The sequence below is a fragment of the Meleagris gallopavo genome, chromosome Z, assembly GCF_905368555.1.
Source record: "Meleagris gallopavo chromosome Z, MGAL_WU_HG_1.1, whole genome shotgun sequence".
Lineage (NCBI taxonomy): Eukaryota > Metazoa > Chordata > Aves > Galliformes > Phasianidae > Meleagris > Meleagris gallopavo.
The window spans coordinates 22,234,544-22,248,738 of NC_139435.1; the positions used below are offsets into that span (position 1 = coordinate 22,234,544).

The window sequence follows — 14,195 nt, forward strand, 5'->3', positions numbered from 1 at the left end:
CAGTTTCCCTTCTATGAGCAGATGTGCAAGGGCATTCAAGCGGGTGAGATGTGTGAGAAGTTGGTGGGATACTCTGCGGTATACAAAGTCTGTTTTGGAATGGCCTGTTTCTTCTTTTTCTTCTGCTTGTTTACCATCAAAATTAACAACAGCAAAAGCTGCCGAGCATATGTTCATAATGGGTGAGTATTTGTTTAATTTCCACTCTCTTTGTAGATTTATGTTGCTTACTTTCCAATTGAATGTAGTACGAGGCAAAAAGCAAGAGAAAAAAAAGGTTGATTTCACTGCTTTTGTTGGGCAGAAAGCAGTCAAGGACAAAGAACAGCAGTCAATCAACAAAGGTGGTTTTTTGTCTTGCTGGGTCAGACATTTTTCATAATACTTGATCTGAAGACCTCTAATTCCTATTGTAACCAGATGATTTCTTTTGTTTTCTCTCATCCAGGTTCTGGTTTTTAAAGCTTCTACTTCTGGCAGCAATGTGCTCAGGAGCTTTCTTCATTCCTGATCAGGACACTTTCCTCAATGGTACCTCCTTCTCATTTTGAACGCTGCTTTATTCTGGACTGCCTTGAGGGTGGTTATAAATCCTGAAAGTCTGCTCAGTGTGAGCGTGGCTGTGTTTCTTCAAGTAAACCCAGTGTAGTCCAGGAGAAAAAAAAATATTTGAAGCTGTATGGGGGTGACCACACACAGAGTAACCCATCATTGTTTGGTGCTAACCACAAGGAGACCAAGTGGGCTGGTAAAATACTACTGTGCAGCTGTTGTGCAAATTCTTCAAGAAGCAGAGACTGCAATAATGCAGAAGAAATTGTTCACTTGAGAGCATAGAGTTGTGGTTAAGTTAGGTATGTGCAAGTAGCTCTGCGTAGCACAGTGGCTGGAGACTATGATATGTGATAAAGAAGTGCCATCAGGGACAGGGTGACCTTCAGCCTGTACTGGCTGCCTGGAAGCATGCAGTGCCATAAAATAATGTGGGATGTCACAATCTTTCAGGCTGATTGTGTAGATGCTATTATAATAAGTAGATAATGTAAAGCTAGGCTTCTTGCAGCCTGTAAAGCATGCTGCTAGGAGTGCTGTGCCCAATGCATTTCCAGTTCTGGAAGACACCCTGGTGCAACTTGGGCCTGCTAGTACTGGTCAAGTGCTTCAGTACCACCTCTGTGGGGTACTTTTTGGTATGCCGAGCGCATGTAGGCCCTTAAAGTGTCGAGCCTTGGCAGTTGCTTCCACTGAAGCACACTGGGTATTGTGTGCTTTCAACTACTCCAGTCTTCTCCCTTCTAACTAGCCAGGGTATTTAAAATAGAGCGAAAGGACAGAGTAACTGGGGGAAAAGAGTACACTGGACAGACATACTGTGAACATGCCACTCTGGGAATCTAAGGTAAAAATCACTCAAGGTAAACCACAGGTAGGCTTATTTCAACTTCTTGCTTTTACTGGCTGTTTATGTCTGGTCCTAGTTCAGTCTGGTGCCTTGTAGGTGAAGGGATCCTTATCCATATTCCTTTTTTTCCCCACAAAATCACCTACTGGCTGTGTGAGATTGTCATTAGTTTATAATCTCTGCTTGGTTTAGGTGATACAGTGTGTTACACCCCCAAGCAAGCAAGTAAGACACCCTATCATCTTTTGAGTAATCTTTTCTATGGCAAAAAGTCATCAAGAAGTAATTGGAGAAGAAGTGAAGCAATTTTTTTTGGTGCTGATGGGAACTACAGTCTAACCTAGTTTGGAAAGACAGCATAACAAGCTGTCATCCCCAAATTTGGCTCTTCTCTATATAGGCAGTGTCCTATGTATCCTGTTCAACTATTCTTCAGGAAGCTCCTGAGGAAGTTCCTGAATCAGAGATACGCAAAGGGTCTCAGCATTGTCTGGTTCTGTTTTCCCTCTTTTTTGTTGGTATTGTTGTTGTTAGCTATCAAGAAACATACAGCCTTTTTTTCTTAAAATTGTGGAATGTTCTTCGCATGTGTAGGATTTTAATTATAAATGAGGGGCACTATGTGCAAGCACTATGTTTGTGGGAGATGTAGCATTAAATCTGCACTGTCCTGCCAACCTTGTCTATGATGGCTCCATAAAGCATGCCCCTGTGTCCTGTCTGTGGCAAGAAGAGATTGTTACTGAGAGTCTGGTTATTTTGTTACTAGCTGCATTGGTGCTCTGCTTTTTCCTTCAGTACTTCTTCTAAGTATGTTCTATTTTAATGTGGTTGGCTTTTTTTTTTTTTTCCCCACACTTGTTTCTTTAATTTTCTTCTTGATTGTTTGGTATTGCTCATAGGAGATTTGTTCTCCAAAGTATTCAAGCAGTTACCCACATACAGTATAGTAGGTCAGTGGTTAAGTAGTCAAATAACCTGTTTTAAAATTAGTTGATAAATACCTAGTGTTCTTGTTCTTTTGGGAGTAGCTCAGGACAGCATTTGTAAATAGATGAGCCATGCCTTCATTTTCCATTGGTACTGGAATCAAGGGAAGTAGCTTCCCTTTTTAGCACTGTATTCTAGTACCTTGCAATTTTAGGGTTTAGGCTTCAGGAAAATGCCTTCAGGACTCTTCCACTCCTGACAGTTGCAAATAAAAGTTTCAGTATTTTCTGTCTGATTATAGTAAATAACCTAAATAACCTTGTGTCTGGAAAAAAAATCTGGGCTAGGGAGTCTCAGTAACTGTCATAACAGGCTTCTTCTGAGTGTGCAATAGCTTGCAAGATGAGTTCGACAGCGAGCTAATCTTCAGATAGCTGAGCTAGCCTTTTGGATAAAACCTCTTATCTCTTACCGTATCTGTGGACTTGAGATATTCAAACTGTGTATTGTCTTCACCTCATAGACAACAATTTCATCTTATCTTGGGAAAAAGATGGCTAGTTTTGACCAATTTTCTGTTTCTCTGCCCTTGCAGCCTGGCGCTATGTAGGAGCAGCAGGAGGTTTCCTTTTCATTGCCATTCAACTTATCCTACTTGTTGAGTTTGCACACAAATGGAATAAAAATTGGTATGTGTTGCACAAGTAGTTATTTATATATAATGTAGTATAGTATGTAATATATTATTATACTCTACTATATATATAGACTATATAATATATAATAGAGTAATATATAATACTATGATGGACTCCTGAGCAACATATCCCTTGGAACAAAGGAAATGAAGCATTTGAAAGTGGTATAAATGTTGACATTTAGAACTGTGCATCTTTCTTCATCTGCTTTTGTCTTTTCCCAAAGGAAGTGTTTCCTCCTTATTCTACTTTGTGCTGATATGTTCTTAACCTCAATCATTCTGCTTCCAATAAATAGTAGCATGTTGGGATGCAAACACTTTGTTTTAAGCTGTTCAGTTTTCTGTGAAAATATACTTGCTAGGAAACAGAGTGCTGCAAGATAATAAAACAGGATTTGCAGTGTAGCAGTGAAACTGTATGCAGTGGTACAAACTGGTAAATCCTGTTTTTTGGGTTCGTTTGTTTGTTTGTTTGTTTTTGTATCAGCGTAATGCACATTGCATGATTTATTTAGTTATTTATGTCTTTTTGTTTGTGAGAACTGCTGATTTCTTTAACTTCTTTGTTTTCATCTAAACATGCAAGATTCCATTGGCAACCCACATATACTATTATTAAATAGTTTTGACACTGTCTTAGTTTGATATTATGCTCCAAGTCTTTAGCCTCTGCTTATGGATTAAAATACTTAAATTGTACTCCTTGTACAATTGTACAAGGAATTGTACAAATTGTACAGGAACTTTCACTGCCTCCTCTGTACTTTTCTGTATTCCATTTTTCCCACTGTAGTCCTTGCTTTCTTCTCTTGTCCCAGTTAGCATGTTGACTGCTAGGAAGGGTTTTAGCAAACCTTTCTTAGATATCTATTTTCATGGAGGAAGAGTTGAGATCTTACATGGCAGATATTTTTACAGCTAATTACGACAGCTGCTTTTCTGTGTAACAGCATTTAGCATTAGCACTTTCTACAATTGATGTTCATTTCCACAGGAAAAAAAGCACTAATGCTAAGGAAAGTTTTCCTTCAATTTCATGGATGGAGCCTAGCAAGGGCTTCTGTTAATGTACTGATAGACACACGCTTCAGGAACATAAGCATTGTCTTTTCTGTTTGATGGCATGACCTGTTCAACTATTAGAACTTTATTTTTTGGGAGATGAAGTAAGGTGCTTGTCTCTGTCTTCCCAGGACTGCAAGTGCAAATCACAAGCAGATGTGGAGTGGTTTGCTAGCCCTGGTCACGCTCATCTTGTACTCTGTTGCTGTGGCAGCCCTGGTCCTCATGGCTCTTTTCTACACACGTTCAGAGGGCTGCTTGTCTAACAAGATCCTGATTGGTGTCAATGGTGGCCTGTGCCTCTTTGTGTCACTGGTAGCCATATCACCTTGTGTCCAGAATCGTGAGTGCTGACCTGCTCCTGGTTTTCTAATGCTGCTGAAGTTGTACGCCTTGAGGCATGATAGTTCAGATCTAGTGCTATTCTTATCCCTGTCTCCTTATCAACATTGTGCTGTGCTGTTGTCGCTTACCAGTTCAGCTGCTAAAACTACAGAGATGTAAGATGTTTTGGGTACACCATCAGGCACATATACTGTAAAGAACGCTCCTGTGCTGATGGCTGGTAAGGTGTAGAGGAGTTTACATAACAGTTGTAATATTAGCAGTTGAGGCAATGGGAGTAATACTCTTTCACCTCTATTTTAGCATTTACTTTTGACTGCTTGCAATTTACCACCTGTAAAGTTTGAGCCTGAAGTAGTTGTCAGAAGTATTTCATTCTTCTCTGGTATGTTCAATGTATGCTGTTAATATCTTGCATTTATTGGACATGGAAGTAGTAATTTAAGTGGCTCCAAAACAAGTTTTGTGGGCAAATAAATCTAGCGTGGCAGCCTGTAAATAGCTTTTTGGAAAGTTGGTGCTTTTGGCAAGAGCAAAGAGATGATTCATTTCTTATGTGGGAATCTTTAATGCCTTTCTAAAACAGCCAGCAGAACTAAACAGCAAACTCTTTTCATTTGCTGGAGGAAACATATCTAAACGTACAAACTGCTTTAAATAAAAAATAAATGGTACTCCCCTATTTTGAAAGACATTGATGTGCTTGCTGTTCTTTAAGGGATGTGAATTTATTTTTCAGATTGTTAGAATATCTACAAAAATGATCTTCTATTCTCTTTCTTCTAAAGGCCAGCCCCATTCTGGTTTGCTGCAGTCAGGAATAATCAGCTGCTATGTCATGTACCTGACTTTCTCAGCGCTATCCAGCAAGCCCCCAGAAACCAGTAAGTGCTTCATGTAAATACATTCAGACAAACCATGTGTTAAAATTGAGGAGGCCTTTAGGAAAACTTAGCACTGAGGAACGTAGGAGTGCTGGTTTTTATCTGCTCTGCCCTGTACAAAAGAAACTGTAGGTAATAAATTTGGGCAGCATTTGAGGGATTGTAAATGCTTTCCCTGTAGTGTCAGTGCTTTGGTTCAGGGAAGCATAACTGAGAGTTTTTGGATTGCATCTGTTGAATGAGAGTCATTCTAGCTTGTTTTCTACTGATAAATTTCCCAGAGTCCTGCAGTCCATCGATGTGGCAAGTGCATGTGCTCATATAATAAGATGTAACTAAATATGTAATGTCTTTGATCACGTGATAGGAATAAAGTTGGGACAGAGGCTCTTAATTACCTCTACATGAGGTCAAGTCACCAGCTCAACCCCAAAGTTTACTAGATCCACACCAGTTTATAGGTGCCTGGCACCCAAGTGGCTTTGTTCTATTTTGCTGTGCTGGCGATTGGAGTGGATACTAAAATCTCTTTGTTTCTCCTGGAATTATTACAGTAGATAACCTTTGCTATCCAACTGACCAAAAACTTGAGTGTTGTTCATCTTTGATTTTGAAAAGAAACATTCTGAGTAAAGAGCTGGAGTTAGCCATAGTTGTCTGAAGTCATGTTATTCTTCAGCTGAGTTCCCGTAGCCTACGCATTCTAACTATGTCCCTTATGTTGTAAAAACACAGCAAGATTTTTACAGTGAGTCAAGGAGACAATGTATAGCCTTTTTAAAACAAGGCCTCATAGCTTGCGCAAGCAGATAAATCTAGGAAGGAAAACAGCAATCATAGGAACGCAAGGTTCCAAGAAGATAAGTAGAGTTGCTGTTTGCAACTCAGTGAAGGATCCTCTGAAGTGATAAGGATACAGAATTGTTGTTAGAACAGGGTGAAGTGTCCAGTGAAGATAAGCAGAGTTGCTGTTTGCAACTCAGTGGGGAGGGTCCCGTGAAGATAAGGAGGCAGGGTTGCTGTTGTGACACAATGCAACCCCCCTAAAAGTTAAAAGTTCCCAGTGAGGAAGTCTCTGAGCCTTTGCGAGGATGACTAATAGCCCTCATCCAAAAACCACCAGATGGGGCCCAGAGACCCTCGCCACATTTTAGGATGCATGCTCAGAAGGGTGGAACGAAATGGTAACAAGCTCCTTTAAATTCAGTGCATATGTAACCAATTTTTCGGAAATGTAATGAATATGTATACACTGTGCCTATAAATGCGTAGCTGCCTCATATGCCTTAGTGAGCATATGAGATGGTGGATGGAGTGATCCCTCATGCACTCAGCGCTGTTTTAAAGGAATACCTGCTTGACGTAACTCATTGGCGTGCCAAATTACTGTCGGATTTCTCGGCATCACCATGCTTTTCTCAACCTCTTTCCTCTTCCCATTTAACAATTAGAATCACGTGTTTGAATGGGTAATATTCTTTTCATTTACAGAAGACTCGTCTGGATTCAGATCATTAATGAAAAAAACCAACACTATTATTGCTCAGCTTTTAGTACTGAAAAGCTAAAGCAGAGATAGCTAGAAGCCCAGTGGCAGAAATGAGAAGTTTAACAGTCACTTGCCCAGAGGGAAAGTGAAAGAGAGGGGAAAATCTCTCACACTTGTGTAGACACAAGCACATAACGCAGAGCTAAGAACAGAAAACAGACTACTTTGGTGGAAGATGTATTTAATAATGTAAGCAATGTTTTTGAATGAGTATAGAAATTGAATTAGATGGCATCTGAATTACTCGTAAGATTTGATACTGTCCTAGAAAAGAAAGGGAAGAAAGTGATGTACGATATTAAATAATAAGTTTTGTGTTATTTCGTGCTTGTGACAATCAAAGCTTTTAGCAGTTTGATGAATGAGTGCTCTGATTCTTCTGGTACACATTGCAAGTGTGGTTATTACACTTGACAGAGTGTGCATCAGCCATGCTCTTTCAGATTCCCTGAATCAGATGTTCTTCATTGTGTTCATCCCAGTCTTTGTCAAACTAACGCTCATAATGGCTTGTGCAGCATTTACATGCTGGAGCTGACACTTAGTAAGATGTCCTGTACTGCATCACTCAGATTTGCCATACACTGATTTAATGCCGACACATTCATTGAGTAGGGACCTGCAATTCTACTATCATGCAAACCAGACCTGAAGAAAACACATGCCACAAATACTTGTTTGCAACCTTTGGCGTGGTTGCAAATGTCAGAAGTGAAAGGCAAACAAAAGGAAACATCCATTGAGCTTCTGCTTACCACAACATGTCTTTGATTTTGGTGCCAAACTGAGCTAAAAGGCATGCCAAACAGTGATCTACCTTGTTGCTGCAGCCATGATGGATGCAGGTGGGAGATTCTGCTCATCTCTTGCCAACATATTCCCTAAAGGGTTGTCTTCCCTTCCTTGCTCCTGGTGTAGTTTTGTTCCTGTCATCTGCTGATAATGATTTTATGCAGCCCTACATGGAACCAGGTCAGGGAACTGACTTTGAGTTTATTTTTAACCTGCATGTAGCCTTTGCTGCATTTTGCCCTCTGGCCTTCCAAACAGTTCTGCTGCCGCGCTGGAGAAGAAAAGGGTGGGATCACAATTTGCTTGGAAGAGCACTGGCACAAAATCTCTTAATTTGAGATAAGATGCGGCTGTACTCAGATGCGTTAGGGTTGTGCTGCAGAATGTTACTATGCTTTGACTTAAAGTAGGTGTTGGAAATATCCAAATAATTTATCAGGACGGTATCTCTGATAAAGCAGATTTTATTCGCAATTGCAATGGCAGGCCTCCTGCAAGCAGGAGACACACAGAAAGCAATGTTTACATCTTTTATCCCCTGTTGCCTGACGCTTATCTCTTTCTCCCCTGGTTCCTCATTGGCTGAGTACTGCAGGTTCACACTCTTTCATGACGCTTCACTAATCATACAAATACCAAGTAAACACAAATCCTTGCCACCCAAACACAAATATCTTAATTGGTTAATTGCCTTCTAACAATTGCTTTCTTAACAAATATCTAGTCATAACTTTCAGATGCCTGCTTTACAACATAAACATAAACATAACCTCTTAATTGTTTAATTACCCCCTAGCATTTGTGCCCTTTACGCTGGGTCGTTGTTTTGGTCATTCGTCTGTCCTTGCATAGAGATAAGCTTGGAAGGAGGATAGAGGGGAGTATCTTGATGCCTGCCTCTCACATCCCAATCTTCTCAAGGAGTGAGACAGTTTGGCCTTGTGTAGAGGCCCCAGCTTATTTGATGTTTGTTAAATCTGTTTTTCTTTTGCTGGGAGTTTCTTATCCTAACAGAACCACCCTACAATATGTTTTCTAATCCGTAACACTATACCCACATTGTTTGGAACATTTAACAACCATTGCAGTTTTGCAAGAAAGAATTAATAACATAATTCAGTGATAGTGTTTCTAAAACATGCTGTTAACACATGCAGTATTTCTATTTCTTAAGATCAACTATTTCTAAGGCTAAGTTACAGAATACAAATACATTATGTTCTACTTCTTCAAACCAATTGCCCTTTTTAATATATAATGCAGAAATAACATTTCATTCCACAGTAGGTAGTTTATTTCATTTCAGGAACTTAAAAGTAGTATTTGCAAACATTACATCTCTTTTTCTCTACATATTTTGAGACCAGATTGCAAGTTACTTTTTTCACCAAGTTTGAGTTTCATAGTTATCCTCAAGGCACCCTTGCATATGCAAAAATTGTGATCTCAGATGCATACTATCTTGGTTTTGTATGGCTTTGTAGTCTTGGGTGAAGTGTTGGGAAACTTTCAGCTTCTTATTTCACCAGTCTGTTGCCTTGTTTGTCAGCTTGAGTGAATAACAAGCTTTATTAGCCTACTAAATTGCACTGTTTTTCTCTGAAACACTGATCTGTAAGGTTAGGTTTGCAGAATTTATTCAGTATTATTTTTCTGAAAGATAGAAGGATGCAACTGAGTTGTACTCATTATCAGAAGTAAAAAAACAAAAAAAATAGTTCCCTGAAAAACTTTATGCAGAAGAGTACTTTGAAATACAGTGAAGTGAACATTGATAACTGTTGTTTTCATTTTATTTTTGTTTCGTGAAGTCCTGGATGAAAACAATCAGAACATCACGATATGTGTGCCTGAATTTAGCCAAGGACTACATGGAGATGAAAACCTGGTTACAGGCCTGGGTACTACCATTCTCTTTGGCTGCATTTTGTATTCTTGGTAAGTCTTGGCGCCTACATTTGCTATAAATGCAATGTTGTCTAATGATGGCTTATAGCATTCCTCAAGCAAACTAATAGCAAGAAATAGAAATTTGATGGAAGGTTCCTATTCCCTTAATTTCAGAAATGCCCAACAACTTTTGAAACAACCATATTTCATTAAAACTGAATAGAGCAATTTACATCTGAAAGTGGAGGGAAAAAGTTTACACAGTCCATGAAGGTGATCAGTCTCAAGGTGCTTTGATTCTGTATTTACTGTCCTGTAGGAATAACTCCATGCAAAATTTCTGTCTAAGAAAGCTGTCTGAAGTTTCTGTAATATCCTGGCAGAAGCTGTCACTGTTCTTCTGGTGTTTTTGGAGTTTATAAACAAACACATGTGGGAGGGTTTAGGGCTTCTTTTGAACAACTTGTGAGCACAGGACTGCTATCAGCGTGTGTCAGCAATGTCTTCTTTGAAATCTGCCCCTGCCTATAGTGTTGTGATGCTCACCTAGAATTATTGTAGCTTGCATCAATAAATTAAATCGTCGACCAAGGGGGAAGGCAGTTGCTGATAATAAAAACATAATGTATTACTGTTTTGACTGTGAGTTGCCAGGGAACAGCACTGCCTGTCTGTTGTAAGTTTTTGAGCAGTTTTTGCTTCTGAATGAGTTCAGAGTTTGTGTACTGAAACTCTAATAATTCTAAAGTGAATACGAGAGGCATTCTGAAGAAGTAGCACAGCAAATCCTCTGTCACTAAATATGGGTATTTGTCCATTTAATCCTGATATCAAACATGTGGGTTTGTATTTTGGATCTAGTTTTCATGGAACAATATTTTCCAGTGCATCAGGAGGGTGTTTGGGGAGTAACTTTCAGGTAGCCAACCTGCTGGGGAAATGCACCACGTATTTGGGAAGATGAGGGCTGTCAAGGGGAATTCAAAGGGAATTCTGACCTATTGCTTATGGCAGATGAGTGCATGCAGAGCAATTAGTACATTTTTCTTTGTGGGAAATTCGATTTATGATCCTGAGAGGGGAAGGCTGGCTGGATAAGAAATATTTCTTACGAAAACTAGAAGAGATTTTCCCCAGGTGATTACTGTCATGCAAGAAGGTGATTTTTAGTGACTGGAATACTGATAAGCAGTTGGTGATCTGCTCTGAAAGCTGACTGCTGCCAGTGACAGGTTTCTTTACTGGCAAAGCCTGCAGAGAAGCATTTTATGAATGCTGAGCCCAAGCAATGGCTGTGAAATTAATATAAAAACATTAGTTGAGCACAGCAAGGAAGATCTTGTCTAACATGTAAATTGGAGTGCTGAGCTGTTTGCTGCTGTCTGCAGGTGATGAATTCACCGCCTTTCAGGAGTGACCTACTTTTAAGCTTGTGATTCGTTCATAGTTGGCCTGTGGCCATCTGTAGGCTGGTTTATGCTTGTGCAGAAGAAACTTTTCACATGCTTTGCACTTGTGTTTCCTGTGGTGAAAAATCACCCTTGTAGGTAAGAGAGTTCTTACTCTGTCTTCTTTTACACTTAGTTTGACCTCAACAACACGTGCAAGCTCTGAGACACTGAGAGGAATATATGCAGCACCTGAAACTGAAGTGAGTTCCTGCTTTGTCTGCACAGATTTCATTGTGTGCTTTTCTTGCAGTTGTTTTCATGGCTAACTAATCTGTAATTAGTTAAAACAAGAGTGCTTGTAGCACACATGCTACTTATCTCTGGATCTAAAATTGTATGAATATTTTGACTGCTCTGACCCTTCTGCAGGTCCCTTGGCAGTGCTTTTAAGTAGTAAAATAATTTGCTGCTCTTGCATTTTAGCAGTTTGCATAGCATTGTGCAGACTTCCTGTAAATCTTCTGCTGCTCACAAGCTTGTTTTCTCATTAAAAGAAGAAGTCTACTGGGCACTGAAAAACTGAAGACATTCCTGGACATGATTAATCCTGATTGCTTTTGTTGTGCACATGAACTTTGATTAAGTAATGAAAAACAGAGGTGCAAAGCTCAAAGCATGTATGAGAATCCAGAAATGCAGATGGTATTTGCAGCACCTGGATGTGAGAAAGCAAATATGTTTAGCTTTAGGAGCATGTCAGGTGCTAGAGAAGTTTCTCTTCACCTCTGGAAAAAGCCATGACTTTGTAGCAGCACAGTGTGGCTTTGGGGCTGACGTGTGCCCTGCTGCAGGAGGAGCACAAGCTGCTGGATGCAGCCCATTAACTGCGAAGGCTCAGCTTTTGCACAGCAGCACTTGCCAACATCGTTATTTCTGCACCATTTGGTTTTAAAGAGCTGTACAAGAGCCACTGGACATAAATGTAAAGAAATGACTGGCAGAGAACAACTAATTGCATTGGTTGTTTTGTCTGTAATAGAGGTCCTTTGTCTTCCCAACCATGAATATAAACATAGCTTTACAGTTACTAGTGGTATACAGAAAGTCTTTCAGCGTCTGTGCTGAAGACAGTTGAGTGTTCAGAAGGGCTAGTTGTATGTGTGCCAGCGTTGCTATTAGCATCACTTGTGTGTGCAAGGACTTAAGTGCTGACAAATGAAACTCATTAAAAGGTTTGAGGGAATGGAGGATTTTCTTCAGAATCTTAATACAGCCAAAGGGAAATTCAAGCTAAAGGCTGGGTGTAACAGTGGAAAAAGCCCATTAATTTGTTGAGATACAGAATAAGAGTTTTCCTTAAACTCTTGACCAGTCCCTTAAGAATGAGCTGTTTGACTTCTCATGAATTTATGAACCCAATGAGTATATGTAATCACGGATATGTAGAGTGAAAGCTCTAGTTTTTTTCCACTGGAAACTCTGAAGGCTTGTCACATTCCAGAAGTTACATGCTATCTTTATCAGACCACAACGAAATTAAATCCTAGAGAGGAATTTTATCAGAAAAAATAATGTAGGTGATGCAGTACACGGTACTGAGCTGTACTGTGGTCTCATGCAAAAAGTGCACCTAGTTGTATGTTTATTTTTCTCTCCGCACCATTTTTCCACTTACATTAACTCTCAAGACAGGGAGTGTCTGACCCTTCAGTAGACAATTTCAGCTTTCCTTTTTCCATCAGTTAAAAAAAATGTTCTTTTCAATGAAACAGTAAAAACAATTTTCTGCTTTTACTCATTCTGGATCCATTTCAGCAAATTTTTTTAAAGATAAGTACATTTGCATTTCTGTTACTCCCAATGCCTGCGGCAATTTGCAAGTTTGTTGCATCTTTATTTCAGTAAAGAATTTATTTAAATGACGCTTAGATGTGAGTCTAAGTGTCCTTCTGAATCCTTAATGTGCCACCACATTAGTTTTTCCACCATTTTGTCATAGTTTATGCTGTAACACTGCCAATACTTGATCTTGAATTATATAAAAGAGATTAGATCTTAAAGATTGATTTATTTGCTCCCAGCTCTTTCTGAGTAGGTTTTTCCAAAGCTTAGAAGCTGCTCTTACAAACAATTTGGCAAATCTCAATTGGAGTTTTGTGCCGGTTGGAAAAACAAACCAGATTTTTCTAAATTAGTGCCTGTAACTTGAACATAACAAGACCTTCTTCACCAGTTGTTCTGCTTCTTTGCTCCTGCACAGGCTCTCACCTTTCCTGTTGTTTATTCCGCAGGTAGCTCGTTGCTGCTTTTGCTGCGTGCTTGATGGAGATGGTAACTACATTTTCACTGCGAAGTTTACCCGCCTAGTGGCTGTCAGATCAAACAAAGAGAGTTGAAGGCACAAGCATAGAAAGTTTGTTGTCCTTAGTTTGTAGCATGTCAAAGTGAAACAACTGAAGTATTCAGTGTTAGACTAAGGAGGAAAGTAGCGCATATATCAATACTGTCTTCAAACAACAGGCTAGTTAATAATTCCTTAACGAATGACTTGATAATGCAACGTACAGAAAGAACATGGGTGTGACTGAGTGTGGGATTTTTGGATTAGCAGCACCACAGGGACTCTGGTTCAGGAGGAGTTCAGGAAGGGTGTGTCCTGTTTGCAGAACTGGTACATGAAGGGATATCAACCTGGACTTGCCAGGAGAATGTCCTACAAGTAGACCCAGACACTAAATAACCCAGACGCTCAAAAAAATGGCAGTACCAGCAACCTGAGCAGCCTTTCAGTGACACTCCCATTTTTTTTTTACTGAATGCTTAGGCTCATGCCCTGAGGGCAGGAAAATGCTCTGTCTCCTGGTTTGCAGAATCACACTAGACATTTTGTTCTGTTTTTCATGAATCTAGCCACTATTTTCAGTTCTCATTAAATTTGCTGAAGTTTTCTTGTTTCTTGTCTCTTACAGCTGATGCTGAGGAACGTGTTGAAAAAAGGGGAGGCCAGACTGTGATTTATGATGAAAAGAAAAGCACAGTGTACAGCTATACCTTCTTCCACTTTGTTTTCTTCCTGGCTTCACTCTACGTAATGATGACAGTAACTCATTGGTTCCAGTAAGTGCATTTCTTTTAAAGGCAAGAAACTAATGTCTCTGTGCACTCAGTGGCAGTGCCTGCTGCTAGTGCATCTCCTCTCATAAAGTAGGAAGCTGCAAGAGAGGGTTGAAGTCTTTCCTGGGGTATTTTT

The 14,195-nt window shown here is 39.7% G+C and overlaps 1 protein-coding gene across 3 annotated transcripts in view; it reads left to right on the forward strand.

Annotated features, from left to right (window-relative positions):
• SERINC5 (serine incorporator 5) overlaps positions 1 to 14,195 on the forward strand; it is a 44,123-nt gene that overhangs the window by 23,483 nt on the left and 6,445 nt on the right. For all 3 annotated transcript variants that reach the window (XM_085213025.1, XM_085213023.1, XM_085213024.1), the window contains exons 3-11: positions 4 to 182; positions 449 to 531; positions 2,928 to 3,021; positions 4,226 to 4,437; positions 5,228 to 5,323; positions 9,476 to 9,602; positions 11,139 to 11,205; positions 13,237 to 13,276; positions 13,915 to 14,062. In XM_085213025.1, the coding sequence (XP_085069151.1) occupies positions 4 to 182; positions 449 to 531; positions 2,928 to 3,021; positions 4,226 to 4,437; positions 5,228 to 5,323; positions 9,476 to 9,602; positions 11,139 to 11,205; positions 13,237 to 13,276; positions 13,915 to 14,062 (1,046 nt within the window). The remainder of the gene's footprint in view (positions 1 to 3; positions 183 to 448; positions 532 to 2,927; positions 3,022 to 4,225; positions 4,438 to 5,227; positions 5,324 to 9,475; positions 9,603 to 11,138; positions 11,206 to 13,236; positions 13,277 to 13,914; positions 14,063 to 14,195) is intronic.